This window comes from Onychostoma macrolepis, chromosome 14, assembly GCF_012432095.1.
Source record: "Onychostoma macrolepis isolate SWU-2019 chromosome 14, ASM1243209v1, whole genome shotgun sequence".
Lineage (NCBI taxonomy): Eukaryota > Metazoa > Chordata > Actinopteri > Cypriniformes > Cyprinidae > Onychostoma > Onychostoma macrolepis.
The window spans coordinates 2,214,611-2,242,144 of record NC_081168.1 but is presented as its reverse complement, the minus strand read 5'-3'; the positions used below and the strand labels follow the sequence as shown (position 1 = coordinate 2,242,144).

The window sequence follows — 27,534 nt, the reverse complement described above, 5'->3', positions numbered from 1 at the left end:
TGCACTCACTCCAGCTTCAGTTCTCTCCTTGTGAAGCTCTCCCAAGTGTTTGAATCGGCTTTGCTTGACTGTATTCTCAAGCTTGCGGTCATCCCTGTTGCTTGTGCACCTTTTCCTACCCAAATTCTTCCTTCCAGTCAACTTTGCATTTAATATGCTTTGATACAGCACTCTGTAAACAGCCACACCTTTCAGTAATGACCTTCTGCGACTTACCCTCTTTGTGGAGGGTGTCAATGTTCGTCTTCTGGATCACTGCCAAGTCAGCAGTCTTCCCCATTATTGTGGTTTCAAAGAACAAGAGATACCCAGAATTTATACTGTAGGGATGGTCATTTATTCAAACTAAAATGTAAATATTCTAATATTTTGAGATACTGATTTTTGACTTTCATGAGCTGTAAGCTCTAATCATCAAAATTAAAAGAAATAAACATTTCAAATATATGAGTCTGTGTGTAATGAATGAATATGATATACAAGTTTCACTTTTTGAATGGAATTAGTGAAATAAATCAACTTTTTGATGATATTCTAATTATATGACCAGCACCTGTATCTGTTCTTGTTTTCCCTTATTTGGTTTTGTTCCGGTTTTCCTCATTAGTTCTTTATTAGTTAATTAAGGTTAAGTCGGTTCACCTGTGTTTTGTTATTATCTCGTTTACTCCCTAGTTTAAGTTTGCTTTATAAGCGTTCAGTTCGGTGACCACTGAATGCTTATAAAGTACCATGATGGTGGCTGAACAAACTCAGGGTTACAGGATTAGTTTTGAGTTGACAAAACCAAACCAGTCCAGTCCGGCTTTGTTGGTACCATGAAGCTGATCATCAACTTTCTTTGTCAACTCAGGCTTGTTCCTGAGTTAATGGAGCGTGTGCATACGAAAGTGTGACATTCAGTAATGAGCAGCCAATCACATGCCTTAAAACTATGATTCACTTCTTATGAGAGAGTCAGCGTGAAGATTAAAAGATTGAACAATATGAAGAATTTAAACACATTTACACAGCACGATCATGAAACGATCTATCCATGAAAGAGGAAAACTTAAAGAAAACATCTTACCATATAAGTGCAAGTAAAAGTTTTAAAGTTAGTTTATAGAGTTGATAATATTTATAGGTATAAAAACACTTAAAAATTTACACTCATATCATGCTTAAAGCTATTGATTCTAAAACTTATTTATATTGCATATTATCTATATTATCTATATGTTTACATTGATTTTAAATAAAAGCTTAATAATTACTATTAAACTAAGCTGGCTTATGTAATGAATTAAGGGTGTAATAATTATAAAAATAATATAAAATAATTATTAAAATTAATAATCTCTAAAAATCTGATGGTTTTATCTTTAAAAATGTTTTACTATGTAGCATCCTTTAATTTGGAGTAAGAGAAAACTGGAGGAGTGGCTTCATTGCGTCAGAGACGTGTCACTTTGCTTGAAAGCTGATTGGTCAAATTTCGGTTTGAGATTTCTAAACCAGAACATAACCTGCCCCGGAGGAGGTTAGCTGTGGAGTGTAAGTTACTATGGCAATGAACACTGCTAAAAGCCAAACCACTTTCATGGTACCTAAAACCCAGAGTTGGCGCAAACTAAACTGAAAAATACCTGGCTAGCCAGCTAAACCGGCCTCATAGTACAGGCCCCACGTTGGTCGAGTCTTAAGGTTATACTGATGTTGTTTACTTTGTTACCATTAAAGAACCTGAGGACAACTCGTAACAGCCTAGATGCGCATAAATTGTAAATGTACATTAAAAAAAAACTTCTGAAATGCCTGAGCAAAGTCTGTCATCAAAGTAGGCCTATTTCTGAATAATTGTCTTGCACGACTAGGTTCCCAAACAGCAACATCCACCGAAAGCGATGACAGTGTTTATTGTGTTTCGTCTGCTCACTCTGAGGCGCAAGTAATTATCATATATGAAAATTATATTTAGTGGCTTCTCCTACTTTTCTTAGTGATATTTAGTGCCAGTTTACCAGGAAGTGACAATTTTGTTCACTTTGACTTGTTTGGATGGAAACAGTGTTTTTTTTTGCAAATGTTTTATGCGATATTCCAGTTTTGCGCATAAGTTAAATTTGAATCATTGGATGAAAACATAGCTAGGGAAACCCATGGCTCTTGTCCTCTTAGACCTAAGTGCTGCATTTGATTTAGTTGACCACAGCATTCCTCTGTCATGCATGGAGTCTTGTGTAGGACTTCGTGGTATGGCTTTACAGTGGTTTCGCTCATATTTGTCAAATAGGTGTTTTACTATTCGATTAGGGCATTACTCTTCTTTTGACATTCCTCTTGGTTGTGGTGTTCCGCAAGGTTTAATCTTTGGCCCTGTGTTGTTTTCTTTGTATTTGCTCTCCTTGGCTTCTCTTCTTTTTTTTTTTTAAATATGGTGTCTCTTTTCATCTACATGCTGACAATACTCAGCTTTATCTTCCCCTACAGCATAATAAGTATTCTCTTCAGCCATTGTAAGATTGTCTAAATGAACTTAAGTTATGGATTTCAAGCTATTTCTTACACCTGAATGAAAAAAATTCGGAAATTATTTTGTTTGGTCCTAAGGAAAATGTTGCTTTTAATTTTGATCTTGGCTTCCTCACTCCATATAATACACAGTGTGCCAGGAACTTGGACTGGGCATTCTATTTGATTCTAGTTTAAAGTTTGATAAACAGATATCAGCTGTAGACAAGTCATGTTTTACCAACTTCATCTTCTCAGTAACGTTAAGCTCTTTCTATCTAGGAAAAATCTTAAAACAGCTATCCATGCCTATGTACATCTCGCCTTGATTATTGTAACTCTTTGTACATTGGTATTTCCCTGTCTTCCATTTCTCGTCTTCAGTTAGTTCAGAATGAAGCTGCTAGACTGCTTGAAGGGAAGCGAAAATATGATCATATTACTCCTATTGTCCCTACACTGGCTCCCTGTCAAGTATAGGATTGATTTTAAAATCTTATTATTTGTCTATAAAGCCCTCAATAACCTGGCACCTCAATACTTAACCGATTTATTGCTTCCGTATACCCCTTCTAGAGCCTTAAGATCTTGTGACCTTGGCCTACTCATAGTTCCTAGAGTTAAAGTTAAAAATCGTGGTGACCGTGCCTTTGCTACTGCGGGACTGAAACTTTGGAATAGCCTCCCTCCTTTTATCAGACGTGCCCCTTCTATTAGTATTTTTAAATCCTATCTTAAGACATTTTGTTTGTTTTTTTTACCCTGGCTTATAACTCTCCTTAGAATGTTTCCTGCGGTATTCTCTTGATTTTATTTGTTTGTTGATTTTTCTTGTTTTCTTTTTATTTCATTTTTCTTTTTATTCTTTGTAAAGCACTTTGGTCAACCTAGGTTGTGTTTAAATGTGCTCTATAAATAAACATTGTTGTTTTTGTTATTGTTGTAGCTAAAATGAACGAATTATTCATTAACATTTAACGGGAAAAAAAAGATTATTTATTAATTTATTAAGAATGAGTAATTAAAACATCAGTGTTCAAATTTGTGTTTTTGCTTTAGAAGGTTAGCTACTATATCACGTGCTGAGGAGTAATTTTTGCTTGTTGCTGCAATAAAGGAGATGGTCCTCACTGCAGAACACAAGACCCAGGGGGTGTGGTTGGATCTAGATCCAACTCCTCCCACCTTACATTTACCTAAACCTACCCGTCTCCACCCCCTGATCCCTAAACCCACCCATCTCCACCCCTAAACATACCAATCTCCACCCCCTGGACGTGAATCCAACCCCGGCCCCTGGATCTTTGTTCTGCAGTGAGGGGCTACTGCAATAAAGAGGACCAATGTTGTTGGGTTTGAACTAGCCAACTAGCTAGAATTTATCATGGATAGTCTACAAACAGCAGAGATCAAAAACTTAAAATTACTGAGCAAAGAGAAAGCACAACTAATGTCAAAGTATTACCTAAGTTTATAATGTAAAATATACAAGTCTAATCATTTAACACTTTCTTTGTTATTAGCGACATCTGCAGGGGAAAACAAGAGTTACAGTTGAAAGCGAGTGAAGCGACATGTGGCCAAGTATGGTAACCCATACTTGGAATTTGTGCTCTGCATTTATCACACAGTGGGCAGCCAATGCTGTGGCACCCGGGGAGCAGTTGGAGGTTCGGGACGTGCCTTGATCAAGGGTCTCACCTCAGTCGTGGTATTGAAGTGGAGAGAGCGCTGGACATTTACTCCCCCCACCTACAATCCCTGCTGGACCTGAGACTCGAACCCGCGACCTTTGGGTTACGAGGCAGACTCTCTAACCATTAGAGAGTTTCTAACCATGACTGCCCCACGTCATTATTAAAATTAATTTGATTTCTGGGTGTGTTGTTTTTGTCGTTTGTTTTCATGTCTGTTTAAATTAATTGTGTGCTTTCTGTTGCTTAACATGTTAATTGACTGCATTTACTGTAGAATATTAATTGACTGTAAAAAAGAGAACATTCAATATGCTTGTGACTTTTGACTGCAAAGACAGTTTTATTTCAATGCACGTTATTTCCAACACTAATTCCATTTACAAATGCACAAATTAAACATGTTAAAAGTCATCTAAAAAGACAGTCAGTTAAAAAAAACAGTCTGAAAATAAAACAGGCACCACAAAACTGAGAAACGGATCAAGAGCTTCAAACAGATACAACATCTAAACAGACGCTGAAAATGAAGAGTAATCAACCAAAACAAGAATAAAGTAAACAAGCAAGAGCAGAAATGTGAAAATAAACACAGAATGACTTCACAGTCTGACAAATCTTATTCAGAGAAATAAAAGACAGATGAAAGCTGGATTGACGTGAGAATTATAGGAAGTCATTTCTCATAGATGTGATGATCTGCTGCTGCTCTCATGAATCTTCTGCTGTGTGTTCATGTCCTTCTCTAAATCTTCTCTTCCTCACTTTCTGATCTTCCCGTTTCTGTCCTAAAAACATCACATCATCATCATCATTCAAACTCTTAATATCTGTATGTCAAATAATGATGATAAGTGTCTCTCACCTGACGTGTGTCTCATGTAGATGTGAAAAGCTCCTAACAGACCCAACAGAACCATCAGCTGGAAACACCAGACCAGCACAAACACCACAGACACTGAACACATGAACAACAACCATTAGACACAAAACAAACCCATCCTTCATGTTTCCAGGAGTGTGTTTGTTAAACTCGTACCACGTTCTGATGTCTGTGTGCTGCTGGTCACTGCAGAGGTCACACTAGAGGTCACACTAGAGGTCACAGCTGCAGCAGATGCTTCTGAAATAAAGCATCAGACTTAATTCTCTTAAAGAGAATTAAGTCTTTTATATCAATGTTGCTGTGCTGTGGTTGTTATATATACAGTATCTGGACATTCATGAATTAAAATCTCACCAGCAGGACAGGGTTTGAGTCTAATGGTCTTCTGTGCGTGACTGACGTGGTTCTTCACGCTGCAGATGATGTTTCCATCAGTTCCCTCATCCAGATCAATGCTGCTGTTTCCAAACATTTGTCCTTGCTCTAGTATTTTTCTATTCAGAGTCCAGCTGTAGAAGATCTGATCTCCTCAGATGAGCAGAACACTGAAGTCTGATTGGAGGAGCAGCTGGATGACACTTCCAATGAGCCAATAGGAGCTGGAGGGAGGGACACATCACAGTCAACACATTACCAGAGTTAATGTCAAGACATAATGATTCTGATGAGAGAGATTGTGTACCTTCAACATTCACTTGAAGATCACTGCTCATTACCATATCTATCTCAGTGACATATGATGTGTAAGTCCCTGAATCTGCTCTGATCACATTGTTTATGGTCAGAGTCATATTATCAAAGAAGAACTCAGATCTGTTTCTGATGGATTCGTGTTTATTTATGATCAGAGTCACATTTTTTAAGAACTCAGATAGGTTTCTGATGGATTCATAACTATACTCTTTATTTTTCTTTATGCTAAAAACTTTCAGGCTGCTGCCATCATTTAAAGTCTTATACAAACTAAGGTCTTGAAGTGGAGGGTTCAGCTCCATCTGCAGATTGAGTTTGTGTCCCAAAGCTGCGTAACACGGTTTGATCGTATGTAGTTCACCAAACCTGCAGAAGTGATCCAGACCTAAAGAACAAAACACACACAAAATGAAATGTAACATCAGTGTTACTGCTGGTATAAATATCATCTCTTTCATCATGAATTTCAATCAGACACAAATCACACAAACATTCATCTTAAGTTCTACAGAAGACACGTATCAGACTCACGTATCAGGTTTTCAAATTATGTCATTTAGCAGATGCTTTAGTAATCAATTTAACATTTAATAATGTTTGTAATCATCTAAAAACCTCATAAAATGGTTTAACAAGTGCAGTTTTTCTTTATGCCCCAACCACTTTTTGAAAACAACTGAAAAAACAGTTAGTGGAAGACACGTATAACACAGAAAAAGAATCTCCAATCCATCATTGTTCATAATGTAATTCATATAACATTAAATACACACAGCAAAATCTCCAGTGTTGAAATCCTAGTGTTAAGGACTTTTAGAGTAAAGTGTTAAAGTTGTGGTGTTGAACTTTAGGGGAGTAACACTAGCTAGTGTAAACAGCGCTCTCTGGCCGGTGTCAATACGCAGAGAAACTCTTATAACACTTTGTTGAGTGTTATTAGTCACATCCGGGACATTTGCTCTTGTGCGCGCCTGACCCATCTGGAATATTTTTCACAGACGCCATTTTCTTAGACTCGCGATGCAGAGCATATGAGGACGTTTCTTTTTAAAAGGGACATGCCAAAAGTTAAGTGTTTTATCTCATTTATATGTATTTCACAACATCATATTGATTTATAGCGATATTTGTGTGATGTGCACTCCTAAACTTTTCCTCAGGAAATTGGTTTTATCATGGAAAACATGGAACGTAAGTGTTTAACCTCATTTACATTTTGTATTTTATAAAATAACATTACTTTATGACGATATTTTTATGCTGTGCGCGCCTAAACGAGCCTAAGCGTTTCTCACGGATGCATTTGAATGGCTATGCATTGACCGGAATCCACTTTTAACAGAGGAAACATAAGAAGTAAGTGTTTTACCTCATTTAAAATTTGTGTTTTATTACATCACATATTGATTAATAGCGATATTTATGTGTTGTGCGCTCTAAACCTTTATCAGAGAGACATTTTCTTTCACTGGAGATGCGGAGCAGACGGGGAAGGAAAACAGTGAGTTAAATTGTTCGTCATTCAAAGTGATTTTGTGCCCTCACAAGTCTTGAAATATGGCACATGAGTCACATGAACTACTTTAGACACTTTATTATCTTTTTTTTTAAAGCATGAACGTGTTTGTGTTCAGCAAATGTGAATCGTATAGGTTTGGAATTAAAATTTTAAGTTAACTGTTCCTTTAATATTGTTACAGATGGTTCATGCTGGTTTAACAGAAAAATCGAAAGGAGATGATGTGCTTGAAGAGTATGAAGACACCAATACATTAAGTGGGATGAGAAGAGCTTTGTTAGGACACATACCAGAGACATGGGTAAGCCACAATTGCATATTTTAAGATTATTGATTGTCATGCTTAATTTTTTTGATTATTAAACAATAATAATAAAGAGTCTGATCTCCTTCTAAAAATGTTTCATAAAAAATGCATCAAATGTAAGTTTTTGGTATGCTTGTATTGTAATTTATTTATGTACTGTCCCATTTATGTGCAATCATTTTGGTAGGAGTCCAACCATAAGTGAACAGTAAATGTTTACTTGTACTCAATAGTACAGTATCTCAATAGTAAAAAATATCTATTTTTGTGTTCCTCTGAAGACAGAAGGTCCTACAGGTGTGGAACCACATGAGTATAAATAAATGATGACAGAATTGTCAGTTTTGGGTTAACTATTCTTATATTGTAAGTGATACTTGTCTCTGACATTTCACCTGATAAATGGATGTGAAATAATCCTTTTTGTTTTTTCTCTTATTTTACAGGAGCACTTTTGTGATGCTGCAAGTGGGAGTTGGGTATCTTGCTTGGCTGAAAGCTGCAGAGAAACACATCTCGTCTTGCTGAAAACTACTCTTTACAAGGAGGTCCAAACACCATTAGCAGAGACTTTGTTCAGTGAGCATTAACATGCATTCTGCCTGGATGCTAATGAATGGGATGCTGTTGTTTAAGCTGAAAAATGTAAGCATTATAAACCTTGTGACATTAAGTGTACATATGGACCAAATAAGAATATGTATTTTGTGGCTTTGCACTGTTTTGCTTTGACATTATGATGTTTTAATTGTTGTAAGAACATGTTCTTTACATGCATTGAAAACATTGAATGTGAAAACATTTTTCTCAGGGAAAAAGATTTACAATGTTTCAATTAAAAATTAATAATTGTAAAAGTGTTTTGTTTTGTGGGTTTATTTTTTTATATTTTTACCTGAACATTGGTGCAGTGTTCACCAGTTGAGGGAGTTAAATTCACTCTTTAAAATTTGCAGTGTAGGTATATGTTTTAATCTGCATTACCATTTTAAAATAAGTATTTACAATATTTACATTAAATCAACATTAAATAAATACACTGGGTGTGTAGGATTAATCACCATAAAGTGTTAAATGTGTATACTTGTGAGTAATAATTTCTTACCACCCTTCGTGATTAAAATTAAACACTAACACAGTGTTGGTATAATAAACACTTTCGTCAGTGTTGTTTTAACACTAGCAAAGATGGACCTGTATGTTCACCCGGAAAGTGTTAATTTTAACACCCATGGTGACAAATCTCCCAACATATTTTTGCTGTGCATGTAGCCTACAGCACACATAACATCAGAGGTCTGGTGTATAAACCTTAGCTGCCATGCACATATCTGGATTTATAAATAAAAGGTATGTGTGCACAATATAAATATAAATATCAGTAATTGTTGAATGCGCTGCTTCTGGAACATTTTTCCCATGACATCTTAATGTTTAATAATACCAAGGATTGCTATGAAATTTCTGCTTTGAATTGTGCTCCTATCAGATTTTGAGAGCAAAGAAAATATTTTCATGCAAATAAGACTGCAGCAAATGTGATTAAAATATAATTAATTATTACTGATATATAGGCATGTTTTTGCAAAAAAAAAAAAGTAGGAAAGTGGAAGTTAGAGATCTGTTAGCAGCGATAAAGCTGAACCATGTGATAATGTGTGAAAACAAGAATAGAAGCGCAAAAATTGGTAACACTTTATTTTGAAGTTCCCTTTTGAACATTCTGTTCAAAAGTAACTTTGCACCAACAAGTCAACTTAATCTTATTAGAGTATTAATAGACTGTCTGCTTAATATCTGCTAACACTTTATTGTGACTGTCTCCCAACAAGACTTCTGAGATTACTATTTCTGACAACTACTTTCCAACAACTGGGATACTTCTGAGATTGATCTGATTGATCAGCATGATAAGATGAGTTTGATGTGAAAGTGACTCACATGCAGCAGTTTGCAGCAGCAGCATCAGTCCAAAGATGAGCATCATTTCTCTAAAGTTCAGTTTCCAGAAGAGCTCGATCCCAGCAGAAGAGTGTGACGCTGCTTCAGATCATCTGTGTTCTGGATCTTATCAAGCGTCTTCACAGCACAATGAGGAAATATCTTAAGAGGAAGTTTCCTCTTATGGGGGTTAGTCTGATGCAATGCTGGTAGATCGCGCTTTAGGTCAGTGGTTCTCGTGAGACAACTTAAAACTAATATATAATATATCCACTAATGTTATGACTATGATAATGTAAGAATGTATATAAATAAATAACAGCACCGTATTCTGCTGTGTGATAATCCTCATCTTGCTGTGTGAAATACAGACTGAACGGTGGCTCATAACCGCTGTATGATCCCTCCTGTCATTGATCAGACAATTCATCTTTGCATGGCACAGAAGAGCACAAATCTGGCATTAAGGAATATTTACAGAATTTAAGAAATTTTTGACAAGAAGGTCTGTTCCTATTTTTTTTTTTTTAAGTAGGAGCACTAGTGCTCCTGAAAAGAATGTAATATTAAAAACAAACTGCAAACGTTTTTGCAAAGTAATATGTGCAAATTCGCACACAAGGTATCTATTCGGCCAGAATTGCAGGTGCTTGTCTAAATATACAAGAAAGTTTAGAGAAAATATTAAATACATTGTTAATAAATGTTATTATAGATTATAAAGTGTTTTATAATTAAATACATCCGAAAGCAGAACAACCCCCATATACATATACACACACACACACACACACATATATATATATATATATATATATATATATATGTGTGTGTGTGTGTGTGTGTGTATGAAGAGTTCATTTGCAAAACAGATAACTCATTGTGCATTCCAATTAATCTCAATCAATCTGCAGTTGGGTTGGTTTGATTAGGTTAAAAAGAACTAAAAATACAGCTAACTAAAACAATAAAATACAATAAAAACATAACATAATAAAAATAATAATAATAAATATATATATATATATATATATATATATATATATATATATATATATTTACATGTATATACATTTATATATTTATATTCTTATAATTTATATTATGTATAAATATATTTAATATATAAACATTTTTCTTAAATATATACATGCATGTGTTTGTATTTATATATACCAAATAAATACACACAGTATACGCACATATATTATGTAAACAAAAACTTTTATTTTGAATGCGATTAATTGTTTGACAGCACTAATTCATTTATTTGTATGTTTGTTTATTTAATGGGTCACACTGTGCAGTGTGAGGACCAAACCAAATCTCCGTGTTCTCTTATGAGAACCAGGCTGAAAAACTAACGTGCACCTCTGTCTATAACACATGCACAAAGGAGCCACATGTTCGACATTTTCATTGAACACAAAGAAATTAAGTTTATTGAACTTAATTGCAATGCTTTAATTAACAGAAAGTAATAAAAACTCTATCAAACTGAGTAATGCCAACAGAGCAGAAACAAATAAGTTAACAGTGCAGCATCTTTTACAGTGATAAGAATTACATTCAAGTTGAGTAATATTTCCACAGAAGAGTGGCATCACTACATCCAGATGGACAAGAGTGATGCAGCTGAGGTTAGTGCAGTGGAGCGGTGGGCTGCCGGGGAAGATCGAATGCCAACACTCGCCCCACTAGCTGCTCTGTACCTGCATCTCCCTACTGCTTCAGTGGATGTGGAGGGGCTTTTTTCTCACTATTCCGCACTTCTAAAAGAGCACAGATGCAGCCTTCACTCGCATCTAGTAGTTTTTCTGATGTAAATTATTTTTTTTCTGATGCAAAAATACAGATTGTAAATGACTATTTTTACTACTAAATTACTATAAATTACTACTAAATTAGTTTTCTTATGTACTGCAGTGTTGAATTGATTGCCACACCACTTTATTTATTTATAGTTGTTAAAAATACCTTATTTTTATGTATTATTTATTTGTGCATGCATATTTATTTATTGTTGAATAATATCAGAGTATTTCTATAATCTTTGATGACATGCAAATGTTTAGTTGATGATTTGTGTACAATTTATAAAGAAATGAGTCCTGCACCTTTTAATGGATTTACTATTAAAGAGACGTAGCTTTGTTTAACAAACCAGTTGTTCCAATATGATGTGTATTGTAAACCTTAAATAAAAGTTGAGAAGTGAATATTTTATGTTATTTGTAATGTTTTCAGCTTCTGTACTCTGCTAGTACTAGTCTTTAGTTGTTCACAGCAGTCACGATTCCCTTCAGTGGCTTTACTGGAAAGTCGGCCATTGTTCATCCTTTTATATTTCTGTTCTGGATCAGACACTGTATTTTTCTGTTGCCACACAGGAAAGAAAATGTGCAATAAGCCGAGCATTTCATCATAAGCAGCCCAAAGCTGTCCTGTCGTGTCTTCATGACAGTGAAGTGTGAAGTCACTAGTCTAGTGCATTGACCGCAGGTGGTTTTCACACTAGTGTGCCTGCACCTGAGCGTACACACACTCCTCCTGTGTTTTACTCGGCTGCTGTTGAACCTTTCTGTCGGTGAACGTCACTTCTCCATAATGAAGCTCCTGCTCCTTCTTCTCATTCCTGTTTGTCTGAGGACCCGTCGAGGCAGCTTCCGCATCTGCAGAAACAGAAGGACATAAACAGATGGGATTATAACTATATTATAAACATGATGATTTCTGTTGCATTAATCTTGATAGTAAATGAAGTATTGCATGTGTGAAGGATTGCTTCAGTCTGTTGCGCTGCTGAGAGGTTTGTGTTTGTAGCTCCGTACGTGTACCTTCACTTTTTATTGAATATCTACCTTATCTTCACTCCCTTTTTGTCTAAAGTGATAATATATAACTTAATTCCCACCATATTTCTGGTGTTATCTTTCAAACTAATCTAACTAATTTGATCGTCGGCTTTTAAAACCGCCAGTGCAACTTGCATAGTCGCGGGTCAAAACACCACTCTTCCGTTCCGATCAGAACATCAAACAGGTTCTCCCCACTCAGTGACGCACCCACCGAGAAACCTGATGAAAGTGCTCTAGTTATTGGCGATTCTATTGTACGGAACGTGAAAATAGAGACACCAGCCACCATAGTCCATTGTTTACCCGGAGCCAGAGCGCCTGACATCTTGGCAAATTTAAAAGTGCTGACTAATGCTAAACGTAAATTCAGTAAGATTGTTATCCACGTCGGCGCTAATGATGTTCGACTTCGCCAGTCGGAGATCACCAAAAATAATGTTAAAGAGGTGTGTGAACTTGCAAGTACGATGTCAGACACTGTAATATGCTCTGGTCCGCTCCTGCTTACCGGGTGATGAGATTCATAGCAGACTGTCGTCACTTAATGGCTGGATGTCTAAGTGGTGCCCGCAAAATAACATAGGCTTTATAGACAATTGGAAGAATTTTGGGGCAGACCTGACCTGTTGAAAAGAGATGGTGTTCATCCCTCCTGGGTGGTGCCGCTCTTCTCTCTAGAAATATGGCACATAGTCTTAGAGTTCATATTTGACTAACTGGAGCCCAGGTCAGGAAGCAGACAGACTGGCTAAACCGACCGCCTGCTAGCCGCCTCACGTCACAGAAGTCAGTTAACTCTCAGCACATAGAAACTTTTTCACCTAGATATCACTCTATAGAGACTGTGTCTGTTCCCCGAACTAGAAAATACAGAAAACATCCAAACCAATTTAATTGATGTTCTACAAATAAAAAACCAATATAATACAGATAAACACATGATAAAGCTTGGCTTATTAAATATTAGATCCCTTTCTTCAAAAGCACTTTTTGTAAATGATATGTTCACTGACCATAAACTAGATGTGCTTTGTCTGATAGAAACCTGGCTAAAACAAGATGATTACATTACTTTAAACGAGTCTACACCACAAGATTACTGTTACAAACATGAACCGCGTCCAAAAGGTAAAGGGGGAGGTGTTGCTACAATTTATAGAAATATTTTCAGTATCTCTCAGAGGTTTGGTTTCAAGTATTATTCGTTCGAAGTAATGGTGCTTCATATAACGTTATCCAAAGAAACAAGTGTTAATGATAAATCCCCTGTGATGTTTGTACTGGCTACTGTATACAGGCCACCAGGGCACCATACAGACTTTATTAAAGAATTTTCTGATCTTCTATCGGAGTTAGTGCTGACTGCAGATAAAGTCCTAATCGTTGGTGATTTTAATATCCATGTTAATAATGAAAGAGATTCGTTGGGATCAGCATTTATAGACATTCTAAACTCTATTGGTCTTAAACAACACGTGTCAGGCCCTACTCATTGTCGAAATCATACTCTAGATTTAATACTGTCACATGGAATTGATGTCAGTGGCGTTGAAATTTTGCAGCAGAGCGATGATATCTCAGATCGTTATCTAGTCTCCTGTATATTCCATATAGCTAAAGCTGTAAAGCCAACTTCTTGTTACAAATATGGTAGAACCATTACCTCTACCACAAAAGACTGCTTTATAAATAATCTTCCTGACTTATCTCAGTTCCTCAGCATATCCAATAGCTCAGAACAACTTGATGATGTAACAGGAACTATGGACTCTCTCTTTTCTAGCACTCTAGATGCGGTTGCTCCTTTACGCTTAAGGAAGATTAAGGATAAGACTCCAACACCGTGGTATAATGAGCACACTCGCGCTCTAAAGACAGCAGCCCGGAAAATGGAGCGCAGCTGGAAGAAAACAAAACTAGAGGTATTTCGTTTAGCTTGGCGGGAAAGTACCCTATCCTACAGAAAAGCATTAAAAACTGCTAGATCTGATTACTTTTCCTCTCTTCTAGAAGAAAACAAACATAACCCTCGGTATTTATTTAAATTAACGAAAAATCAAGCATCAACAGGTGTTGGCATTTCCCAAGAGCATAGCAGTAATGACTTTATGAACTACTTCACTTCCAAGGTCGATACTATCAGAGATAAAATTGTATCCTTGCAGCCGTCAGCTACAGTATCGCATCAGATAGCGCACTATAGACCCCCTGAGGAACAATTCCATTCATTCTCTACTGTAGGAGAGGAAGAATTGTATAAACTTGTTAAATCATCTAAACCAACAACATGTATGTTAGACCCGATTCCATCTAAACTACTAAAAGAGCTGCTTCCAGAAGTCATAGATCCTCTTTTGGCTATTATTAATTCATCATTGTCATTAGGATATGTCCCCAAAACCTTCAAATTGGCTGTTATTAAGCCTCTCATAAAAAAAACGCAACTTGACCCCAAAGACCTAGTTAATTACAGACCGATCTCAAATCTCCCTTTTCTGTCAAAGATACTAGAAAGGTAGTATCCTCACAATTATATTCCTTCTTAGAGAAAAATGATATCTGTGAGGAATTCCAGTCAGGATTTAGATCGTATCATAGTACTGAGACTGCTCTCATTAGAGTTACAAATGACCTGCTTCTATCATCTGATTGTGGTTGTATCTCTTTATTAGTTCTACTGGATCTTAGCGCTGCGTTCGACACTATCGACCACAACATTCTTTTGAATAGACTGCAAAACTTTGTTGGCATTAGTGGAAGTGCCTTAGCATGGTTCAAATTGTACTTATCTGACCGCCATCAATTCGTAGCAGTGAATGAAGAGGTATCATATCGATCACAAGTGCAGTATGGAGTACCTCAAGGCTCAGTACTAGGGCCATTACTTTTCACGCTCTATATGTTACCCTTGAGAGATATTATCAGGAGACATGGTGTTAGCTTTCACTGTTATGCTGATGATACTCAGCTCTATATTTCTTCGCGGCCCGGTGAAACACACCAAATTGAGAAACTAACGGAATGCATAGTCGATATAAAAACTGGATGACGAATAATTTTTACTGCTAAATTCTGAAAAACAGAGGTGTTAATTATCGGACCTAAAAACCCCACATGTAATACCCTAGAACACTATCTAACACTTGATGGCTGCTCTGTCAATTCTTCTTCATCAGTCAGGAACCTAGGTGTGCTGTTCGATAGCAATCTGTCATTTGAAAGCCATGTTTCTAGCATCTGTAAAACTGCATTTTTTCATCTCAAAAGCATATCTAAATTGCGAACAATGCTCTCAACGTCAAATGCAGAAATGTTAATTCATGCGTTTATGACCTCAAGGTTAGACTATTGTAACGCTTTATTAGGTGGTTGTTCTGCACGCTTGATCAACAAACTACAGTTGGTCCAAAATGCAGCAGCTAGAGTCCTTACTAGAACCAGGAAATATGACCATATTAGCCCGGTTCTGTCAACACTGCACTGGCTCCCTATCAAGCATCGGATAGATTTTAAAATCTTGTTAATTACTTATAAAGCCCTGAATGGTTTAGCTCCTCAGTACTTGAGCGAGCTCTTATCGCATTATAGTCCTCCACATCTGCTGCGTTCTCAAAACTCTGGCCGTTTGATAATACCTAGAATATCAAAATCGACTGCGGGCGGCAGATCCTATTCCTATTTAGCACCCAAACTCTGGAACAGTCTACCTAACACTGTTCGGGAGGCAGACACACTCTGTCAGTTTAAATCTAGATTAAAGACCCATCTCTTTAGCCTGGCTTACACATAACACATTAATACGCTTCTATTATTCAAATCCGTTAAAGGATTGTTAGGCTGCATTAATTAGATGAACCGGAACCGGGAACACTCCCCATAACACACGATGTACTCGTTACATCGTAAGTTGAATGGCATCTACGCTAATATTTGTCTGTTTCTTTCCTAGTCTGTTTCTCAGTCCGTATCCGATCAGATGGTGGATCAGCACCAAGAGATGATGTCTACAGCCCTGATCGTCAGCGGAGACCAGGACACCCAGATGACCCCCAGAGATATATCCCCAGATATATCAACCAAAATAACTAAAATATAATAAAATACCTAACTACATAATACTACTATTGTTAGAAATTGCAACAAAATTAAAATAGAAATATAAACTTTTGAACTGCGGGTTTCGTCTGGTCAGAGGAGAACTGGCCCCCCGACTGAGCCTGGTTTCTACCAAGGTTTTTTTTTCTCCATTCTGTCTCAGAGGGAGTTTTGGTTCCTTGCCGCTGTCGCCTCTGGCTTGCTCAGTTGGGGACACTTAATTTCTAGTGATTATCGCCGATTTGATTGCACAGATACTATTTAAACTAAACTGAGCTAGACAATGACATCTCTGAATTCAATAATGAAATGCCTTTAACTGAAAATTGAAAATTGAGTGTTTAATCTTATCATTATACATTACTGACACTCTATCCTCCAATTTGATACTGTTAAGTGCTTTGACACAATCTGTATTGTAAAAGCGCTATATAAATAAAGGTGACTTGACTTGACAGCCTGGACAGAATTCAGCTCCAGATTCACCCTCCACACCAGACTTCTCACTCACAAGGATTGCTTTCTAATAGCATATTGTGTGTTCTCTTCAGAGTTAGGTGTATGCAGATATTACTTGATTTTTAGATATAATGAAAACTATATCATATATATGAAAAGTTAATTTACAAAAACCGATAACGCCATTTTTATTTTTTCAGAAATCAAATCCAAGTAATATCAATCAAACTACAGTTGGGTGTTTTACGTAATAATAACTTAAACAAATACAGGTAATTTACAAAATTAAAGTTCATTGAAAGTATGATTTTATTACATATAAGTTTGTTTTATAGCAAAAGCAGACAACTCCAATTTGTTTTTGTTGTGATCATAGATTATGGATGCAGGCCCGGATTAACACAGTGTAGTGCCCTAGGGTGAGCACATTTGAAGTGCCCCCCTCCCTCCCTCCCTCCCTCAAAAATTCAGGAGCACCTTCTGATCAATAACAAAAATTAGCTTTCCCATTAGAAGGTGATATTTGACTCCTTAAAGTGATTTACAGGGGCATTTTCTGGTATTTTTTGCAATGCAATTTTTTTTTCTCTAATTTTATTAAAAGTTTGTCATTATGTCAAATTCAAAAGTCCATATTTATAAGCTTTTCCAAAATGTCTAATAAAAAATAGAATAAGAACAGGTAGAATAATAAGAATAAGTTACCAATCAAAATAAATCAATATTAACAAAATCAGTTTCCACTACAAAGGTGGCACAGAACACAAAAGTGGCATGAAGGTAAATTTACAGACATTTACAAAGGCTCAGAGGTGGGATGGATGTTTTAAATTCATAACAATGTTGTGAGATTAATGTTTTAAATATAAAATTTTGAATATAGAACTATTGTTTGATTGAAATGATTTAAGTAACTATGACACTTTAAAAATAAAACTGCCAGCAGGTGGCAGCAAGTCACTGATTTTTATCACTGAATCATTCATTTAACTGATTTGTTTGAACGGCTGATTCATTCAGAAACGAAGCAAGTGACTCCCTGCGTCCCAATGTGCATACTATCCACCCTATCTGCCCTAAATAGTATTGAAAATGACTACTATCACATAGAATTTAGGATGGATAGTATGCACATTGGGACGCAGGCACTGTCTTTATGAATGGATAATTGAATCACTCACTCTAGATTCATTTAAAAACGCAGGTTCATTCATAAACGAAACAACGCTGTATTTGAATGGAGATGCGCAGCGGCTCAGCTGTGACTGTTTGAAACTATTTTCCTTTACGAAATAGAGCAAAATCGGGAAATATTGTTAAATTCATACAATGTACATCACTTTATATAACTTATTGTTTGTTGAACTGTTGTATTAATTTGATATCACATTTGCAAACTCCCCTATAATCTTTAAAAGCTATCATAGTTCATCGCAATCTCACAAAGCTCCATAATAATCAATGAAGCGCTCTACACTGCACAACGAATCTCTTATTTACACCCTGTCTACACTTTGTTTGTTATAACGAGAGGATTTGTGAGCTTGCATAACTCAGCAATGAACAAAAGTATTTTGAGCAGTGAGTGGATTCTGATTAACATTGCATTCAAGAAATTAATGTCTGCGACACATTACTCACCGCTGCGCGAACACGCAAGTAGAAATCTTTGAAGCTCCCCTGAGCGCAAACACAAATGCTGATCGGGTATGTTTTGATAGTTGCACGCAGTACTTTTCAGTCGCATTGTAGAGCCCTGGCTATGTGCCCTGATATTTTCTCATTTTTTAATTTACATTTAGCCCAACTGCTACGCTGATGCTGCCTATCCATTATGAATTGAATATTATAAATTGGCGGGCTCAACTCTGACTGGGGGAGGGCGCAATTACACTGTGGCCTGACCCAATCGCAGTTCTATATGCATGCATATATTTTATATTCTCTCTGTATACATTGGATCATTAACTGTTTATTTTCTATGCATCTGCAACTCTTCCAGCAAAATAATATATACAAAACATTAAAAATATTTTAAAGGTCTAGTTATTTTCTTAATCACTTGGTGCCCCCTTATTGGCTGGTGCCCCAGGGCACTCGCCCAATCCCGTCTATGGATAACCCGGCCCTGTATGGATGTGATTACACGCAATACACAGAGTTTTTCCTCATCATTGTAGCGCGCTGCTTTTGCAAAGCTCCGTGAAAACGTTTCAGCTTTTATTTTCCTTTTACGCCCTGAAGAAGATATCACAGGTTCATCAAGTTCATCGAAATTATCCATCCTCGATCACTTTTAGTCAGCTTTGATGAAACTCTTTTCAGCTAGCACGACTTTACAAAGTGAAAATAGCCTTTTCACCTGACCTGAATACAGCGCGCTGATTCACTAAAATGGATTTATCGGCTTCTGTTCAGAAACAACAAGGGCGCTTATCGGCTTCTGCAGTAAAACGTGAACTCGCGATGCCTCAAGTTTTTTTTGAAAGTGGTGTTTATCGGCTTCTGCAAATGAACTCTTCATATACACTGTGTGTATGTATATGTGTGTGTATATACTGTATATATATATATACATATACATATAACATTTTTTTTTCCCCCAAAGCACCTAAAAGCCATTTCACACTTGCCAAACTCCAGCAGGGTGAACGCACTGACCAAACAAAACAAAATTTTTGGCAGTGTGAAATGACCATAATGCTGTATGTTAGGTGTGAGATTCATTAAACTTGGTTTGCTATAATCCATCCATTCAGAAGTGCACCAGTGTGAATCATATTCCCCCCACATTTGCTGTATATCCATAAAGTGATATTGTTGTCATAATATTCTTTCAGTGGTTAACTAACTCATTAAGACAGTCTTTTGCTCCCACCTACTGGCATAACAGTGTAACCTGCAATGGTTTTGTTTTGTAAAAAATATTTTTGCATATGATTTCCAATGAATTATTGGAAGTGGGTTGGTTAAGGGCCTGATTAGCTGATGCATTACAATGCTTGATTCGGGTTCAATAGGGGAGCATGTGAGTAGTTGAGAAATTGTGCATAGTTAATGATGGATCTTAAATATTTAAATACAGTGTGTTGAATGCCAACTAAGACTTGCATATTTGTGCATAATGTTTTTACCCTGGATGCTTACAGAGGAATAATCTTTCATTTATGTGCCAGAAACATCATAAGCATTCATAATTTTGTTGGTTCATGCTGAACTGGTGTTGATAAATGTACTCTTTATATTAATACGTCAATTTATATTGTCACTGTTTTTAAGTTACATTGTCTGGAGAGTTTTTCAGTGTCCAAATGTTGTTTGTATTCTATTTATTATGAAGGGGCGAATTATAATCTTGATAATGAAAACATTTACATGTGTGCAGATTTAATTTATTTACATAAAGTTTGAGGAATATATTCTATGAAGCATGTTTAAGTTTATTTAGTTGAATATTTTAATGTTTTAAAATATATTTGCATTTATAGAAATGTAATATGTTAACAAATATTAGAAATTAATATATGGACATATATTGCAAATTAATATATTTACATAGTCTGATATCTAAATGTATTTACATATAAAGGAAATAAATATATGCAAGTATTTACAATAAAATATATTTACATATATTTAATATATGTGAAAAATATTAAAAGCGGCCAAAATCAAATATTTAAATATATTTTTAATATATATTTAAAAATATATTTACATATATTGTATAAAATATATTTTCTTCTATTTGAATTTAAGATATTTAAATATATCAAAATATATTTATAAAAATATATTTCAATCTATGTGACTTCTGTATGGTACGTGCCTTGCTCAAGGGTCTCACCTCAGTCGTGGTATTGAGAGCGCTGGACATTCACTCCCCCACCTACAATCCCTGCCAGACCTGAGACTCGAACCCGCGACCTTTAGAGAGTCTCTAACCATGACTGCACCACGTAATTATTAAAATTCATTTAATTTCTGGGTGTGTTGTTTTTGTTGTTTGGTTTTATGTCTGTTTAAATTAATTGTGTGCTTTCTGTTGCTCAACATGTTAATTGACTGCATTTACTGTAGAATATTAATTGACTGTAAAAAAGAGAACATTCAATATGCTTGTGACTTTTGACTGCAAAGACAGTTTTATTTCAATGCACGTTATTTCCAACACTAACTCCATTTACAAATGCACGAATTAAACATGTTAAAAGTCATCTAAAAAGACAGTCAGTTAAAAAAAAAAAAAAAAGTCTGAAAATAAAACAGGCACCACAAAACTGAGAAACGGATCAAGAGCTTCAAACAGATAAACATCTAAACAGACGCTGAAAATGAGAGAAATCAACCAAAACAAACAGAATAAAGTAAACGAGCAAGAGCAGAAATGTGAAAATAAACACAGAATGACTTCACAGTCTGACAAATTTTATTCAGAGAAATAAAAGACAGATGAAAGCTGGATTGACGTGAGAATTATAGGAAGTCATTTCTCATAGATGTGATGATCTGCTGCTGCTCTCATGAATCTTCTGCTGTGTGTTCATGTCCTTCTCTAAATCTTCTCTTCCTCACTTTCTGATCTTCCTGTTTCTCTCCTAAAAACATCACATCATCATCATCATCATCATTCAAACTCTTAATATCTGCATGTCAAATAATAATAATGATGATAAGTGTCTGTCACCTGACGTGTGTCTCATGTAGATGTGAAAAGCTCCTAACAGACCCAACAGAACCATCAGCTGGAAACACCAGACCAGCACAAACACCACAGACACTGAACACATGAACAACAACCATTAGACACAAAACAAACCCATCCTTCATGTTTCCAGGAGTGTGTTTGTTAAACTCGTACTGCATTCTGATGTCTGTGTGCTGCTGGTCACTGCAGAGGTCACACTAGAGGTCACACTAGAGGTCACAGTGGCAGTATTTGCTCCTGAAATAAAGCATCAGCACAGAATCAGCTGCTTTCTCTCTGAAACTAAGTGTTTTATATCAGTGGTTGTTATACATACAGTATCTAGACATTCGTGTATTAAAAGCTCACCAGCAGGACAGGGTTCGAGTCTAATGGTCTTCTGTGCGTGACTGACGTGGTTCTTCACGCTGCAGATGATGTTTCCATCAGTTCCCTCATCCAGATCAATGCTGCTGTTTCCATCCATCAGTGGATCTCCATTCAGAGTCCAGCTGTAGAGGAGCTGATCCCCCTCAGAGGAGCAGAACACCCTCATCACCCCACTGGAGGAGCAGATGATTGACACTTCCACTGAGCCAATAGGAGCTGGAGGGAGGGACACATCACAGTCACATGACTCTTTCTCAACCTATAATCAGCGTCAATCTCAAGGAATTTCTAAAATAAAATATAATGCTGAGAGCTTCTATACCTTCAACAATCACGTAAAGTTCACTGAGAGTGGCCATATCCATCTCAACGACCATTGATCTGTAAGTCCCTGAATCTGCTTTAATCACATTGTTTATGATCAGAGTCATACTATCAAATGAGAACTCAGATCTGTTTCTGATGGATTCATGTTTATGCTCTGTATTTTTCTTTATGCTAAAAACATCCAGTGTACTGCCATTATTTAACCTCTTAAACAAACGAAGGTCTTGATATTGAGGGTTCAGCTTCATCTGCAGATTGAGTTTGTGTCCCAGAGCTGCGTAACACGGTTTGATCGTATTTGGTCGATCAAACTTGCAGAAGTGATCCAGACCTAAAGAACAAAACACATACAAAATGAAATGTACCAATATCAAAGTGTTAATGCTGGTATAAATATCATCTCTTTCATCATGAATTTCAATCAGACACAAATCACACAAACATTCATCTTAAGTTCTACAGAAGACACGTATCAGACTCACGTATCAGGTTTTCAAATAATGTTTAGTCATTTAGCAGATGCTTTAATAATCAATTTAACATTTAATAATGTTTGTAATCATCTAAACCTCATAAAATGGTTTAACAAGTGCAGTTTTTCTTTATGCCCCAACCACTTTTTGAAAACAACTGAAAAAACAGTTAGTGGAAGACACGTATAACACACAGAAAAAACATCTCCAATCCATCATTGCTCATAATGCAATTCATATAACATTAAATACATGTAGCCTACAGCACACATAACATCAGAGGTCTGGTGTATAAACCTTAGCTGCCATGCACATATCTGGATTTATAAATAAAAGGTATGTTTGCACAATATAAATACAAATATCAGTAATTGTTGTATGCGCTGCTTCTGGAACATTTTTCCCATGACATCTTAATGTTTAATAATACCAAGGATTGCTATGAAATTTCTGCTTTGAATTGTGCTCCTATCAGATTTTGAGAGCAAAGAAAATATTTTCAAGCAAATAATGACTGCAGCAAAAATTATTAAAATATAATTAATTATCACTGATATATAGGCATGTTATTTGCAAAAAAAAAAAAAAAAAAGTAGGAAAGTGGAAGTTAGAGATCTGTTAGCAGCGATAAAGCTGAGCCATGTGATAATGTGTGAAAACAAGAATAGAAGCGCAAAAATTGGTAACACTTTATTTTGAAGTTCCCTTTTGAACATTCTGTTCAAAAGTAACTTTGCACCACAAGTCAGCTTAATCTTATTAGAGTATTAATAGACTGTCTGCTTCATATCTGCTAACACTTTATTGTGACTGTCTCCCAACAAGACTTCTGAGATTACTATTTCTGACAACTACTTTCCAACAACTGGGATACTTCTGAGATTGATCTGATTGATCAGCATGATAAGAGGAGTTTGATGTGAAAGTGACTCACATGCAGCAGTTTGCAGCAGCAGCATCAGTCCAAAGATGAGCATCATTTCTCTAAAGTCCAGTTTCCAGAAGAGCTCGATCCCAGCAGAAGAGTGTGACGCTGCTTCAGATCATCTGTGTTCAGGATCTTATCAAGCGTCTTCACAGCACAATGAGGAAATATCTTAAGAGGAAGTTTCCTCTCATGGGGGTTAGTCTGATGCAGGTAGTCTGCACTAAAATAAATCTAAAACAGACAGTGAAACTAGGACAAATGTGTAGAAGAAGAAGAAGAAGAAGAAGAAGAAGAAGAAGGAAAAAAGAAGTAACATTTATACTGTATCAAACTGTTCTTGCAACAATAAATAATGTTGTTGAGATTTGAACTAGTCAAGTTAGAATTGAACATGGATAGTCTAAACAGACTAATAACTCAGGGAAATCAGGGGTAAGCCCCAAGTGAAACTTTCAATGCACTTTCAAAGTCAGCTGAGATATAGCGTCTCCATGTGGACCATCAACGTCAACTTCATGGGTCCTTAATTTCAGAATAACATGTTTTGTATTGTATTAGATGATAAACTAATAAAACATTTCTTTGACCTGACTGAGGCGTTATTAGCGAGGTAAAGCCTTAATATAAATTTAATGGTTGTATTTTTATTATTATTGAAAATGTTTGCAATATCTATATTACAATAATATAAAATCTAAATAAACAAAATGGATCGGCGTTAATCTATTATCCCCAATTAAATTTACTTTATTGTCTGTACAGAGGTTCTGGACAGAAATTCATATTTGACACTGGTATAGACCATACAATAAACATAAAACATATGAAACACACATTAACTTAATCATTTTATATAATAAATTTAAATGTGATGTATATCTGAATTAGCTATTTACAGTGCAATCTCTGCACATCAATCATGTTACAGTGCTTGTTGCTTATAATAATGGATATGTGCATCCTAGCGATAACATTTGAAATGCAGGTTATTCAAAAAAAAAAAAAGAATCCCAGCAAAAAAAAAAAAAAAAAGCGATCCCAGTTCTGCATATAAACGGAGCGCTGTGTTTATGGTTCGCTGCACAATTCCGTCTTTTGCCATTTAATACAGACTGCAGCCAATAGAAATGCGTCCTGCTCCTCAGCACAGACCGTGAAGCAGACTGCAGTTGTTGTCATTCATTGTAACAAACAAAGTGCAGAGACGATGTAAATAATATATTCAGTGTGCAGTGTAGAGAGCTTCATTCATTAACATGGAAGTTTGTGAGATTAATGATGAACGGAGGGTAACAGCTTTTTAATGATTATAGAGAGTTTGCAAATGTGGAACTGAATTTATACAACAGTTTATACATTTTTGATTTTATACAAAAGTTCATATTAAGTGACTTACATTTTAGAAACACTGTTGTCTATTTTGCTCTATTTCGTCAACAAAAATATAGTTAAAAAACAAAGTCACAGCTGAGCCTCTGCGCAAGTCTTTGACACAGCGCTGTTTCGTTTATGAATGAATCTTTGCTTTTGAACAAATCTAGTGAGTCAATGATTCAATGACCCATTCATAAAGAGAGTCACTTGCTTCGTTCTTAAACTAATCAGCCGTTTGAACGAATCGATTGAATGAATGATTCAGTGACAAAGACAGTGGCTTGCTTCCACCTACTGGCGGTTTCTGTTTCATTTTTAAAGTATAAATTGAGTCATTTAAATAATTGAAATGTCTATATTTAAAACATCAATCTCATAACATTGTTATTATGAGATGCATTAATGCCATCTCTGAGTCTTGTCAAAAATTTCTTAAATTCTGTAAATATTCCTTAATGCCACATTTGTGCTCTTCTGTGCCATGCAAAGATGAATTGTTGATGCTGATTTCATTTGACTGGAAACTTATTCTTCCTGATTGTTATTGTTATATCTTATCATTTTAACTGAATTTATTGTTTAGTTAATTTTTTAGCACAAAAGATCACCTACATTTAATAAAGTTAGAAAAATGGCATTACAAAGGCTTAAAAAAAAAAAAAAAAAACTTTGAGTCAAATATCAATAGGAAGCTTAATTTCTGGGTCATTCCTGGGATTCGGTAATATTTCAGTTTCTAAAGTGGTGGTTCACCAAAATGAATTGTTAGAAGCTTTTCACAAAACTTTGGGATGCCCATTATAATTAATAAAAATAATTATTGCATTTTTATATTTTTAGCATAAAATAATGTATTATATCTATCTTGAACCAAGCATTTTGTAATGTGCCTGAGTTTGTACTTAGAAAATTATTAACAAAATGTGCATAGTGTTTGTGATTTTTGGCAACAATGTAAGCATTCACTTGTGTTCCTTTCTTGTAAAAAATATTTTTCTAAAAAAATGCAAAACATTTGATTAAAAAAAACTTTTTTTTAATTAAGAACAAAAGTATTTCTTGCTGATTAACATCTGAAATGTTAAGGGCTAAAACAATAAAATTGTGGTTTTAGTTAAAATTTTAAATAAAAAATATTTTTTTACAAAAATAAAGAGACTGTAGACACACAATTTGTGTATTTTTCGCTTCAGTCCTATAAAAATGTGAAAGTGATGATAAATGTTACATTTGATATCATTAAATTGTTATCAGGGACACAAGAGCAGTAGGTAGATGTTTGTTTTATAACGATTTCTGTGTAAAATCCGTTTTAAACCAATCCCATTTTGTCCATTACGGGGTTGAGAAAAAAAAAAAAGCTGCAAAAAAACTCAAATTGATAAAAGGTCTTTAATGCCTGAGGTGGGAAAATATTATATTTTGAATATGATATATTAAAATATGATGAATATTTTTTGGAGGTTTGATATGTGCTTAATGATGTGGAGTATTTAGAAGTTGAATCACATGTAGCTGAAAAACATGTATACTCCAAGTTGAAATGTTACCGAATCCCAGGAACGACCCTCCTATCATTGATCAGAAGGTCTGTTCCTATTTTTTATTATTTTTTATTTTATTTTTTTTAAGTAGGGGCACTAGTGCTCCTGAAAATAAATGTAAGCATAGAGTCCTCAAGAATGTAATATTAAAAACTAACTGCAAAAGTTTTTGCAAAGTAATGTGCAAATTCACACACAACCTATCTTTAATTTGGCCAGAATTGCAGGTGCTTGTCTAAATATACAAGAAAGTTTAGAGAAAATATTAAATACGTTGTTAATAAATTTTATTATTGTCAGTCCTCTGTCGTGTGTGTCATGTGTTCCCACCTCTTGTGTCCATATTTGGTCATGTTCCTGTCCTTGTTAAGTGTGATTATTAGTTAAGTGTTGTCCAGCCGTGTTTCAGTAATTATCAGTGATTGTCATGTGTATTTAGTTCCTGCCTGTTTAGTTAGTTTTCGTCTGGTCTACTCGTTATTCCCTGGTGTTCCTGTCTGTGTTGACCTTGCCTTGTCTTGCCCTGTCCTGATATGTCGTCATTAAAGGCTATTATTTTGAAGTTTATTCCCTGCTGTGTGCACCGTGACAATTATAGATTATGAAGTGTTTTATAATGAAATGCATCTGAAAGCAGAACACCCCCCCTCCCCCGTGAATTCTGGGATATATATATATATATAATGTTACCCAAGATGGCGGCGCGAGTACATCGCGAGGCTCTGGGTCTCTCCAGATTTTGCAATTTTGCGGTATTTTTCTTACTCATCTCGGGCCTGTTCGTGCAGAACAGTTGTGCCTTTACATCGTACACCCGTTGTGAGCTTTTGGATATCGGTTTGCGAATTTCCGACACTTTTATGGAC

The 27,534-nt window shown here is 35.7% G+C and overlaps 1 protein-coding gene and 1 long non-coding RNA gene across 3 annotated transcripts; both read right to left on the bottom strand.

Annotated features, from left to right (window-relative positions):
* Positions 1-11,648: 11,648 nt before the first annotated feature.
* Positions 11,649-19,067, bottom strand: LOC131553233 (uncharacterized). Its single transcript, XR_009274138.1, has 2 exons — positions 18,587-19,067; positions 11,649-12,205 (listed from the first exon to the last, which is right to left on the bottom strand). It is a non-coding gene; the product is annotated as an uncharacterized LOC131553233 (long non-coding RNA).
* A 2,023-nt stretch (positions 19,068-21,090) lies between these two features.
* Positions 21,091-27,534, bottom strand: LOC131553228 (uncharacterized). Of its 2 annotated transcripts, none has more exons than XM_058797721.1 (6): positions 23,757-27,534; positions 22,345-22,680; positions 22,002-22,238; positions 21,807-21,890; positions 21,633-21,725; positions 21,091-21,543 (listed from the first exon to the last, which is right to left on the bottom strand). In XM_058797721.1, exons 1-6 carry the CDS (start codon positions 23,800-23,802, stop codon positions 21,467-21,469), a joined length of 873 nt encoding a protein of 290 aa, XP_058653704.1. In that variant the 5' UTR covers positions 23,803-27,534; the 3' UTR covers positions 21,091-21,466. The 2 variants fall into 2 exon arrangements, with proteins under 2 accessions (XP_058653704.1, XP_058653705.1); XM_058797722.1 differs by lacking the exon at positions 23,757-27,534 and having other exon boundaries at positions 22,345-22,419; positions 22,554-22,672.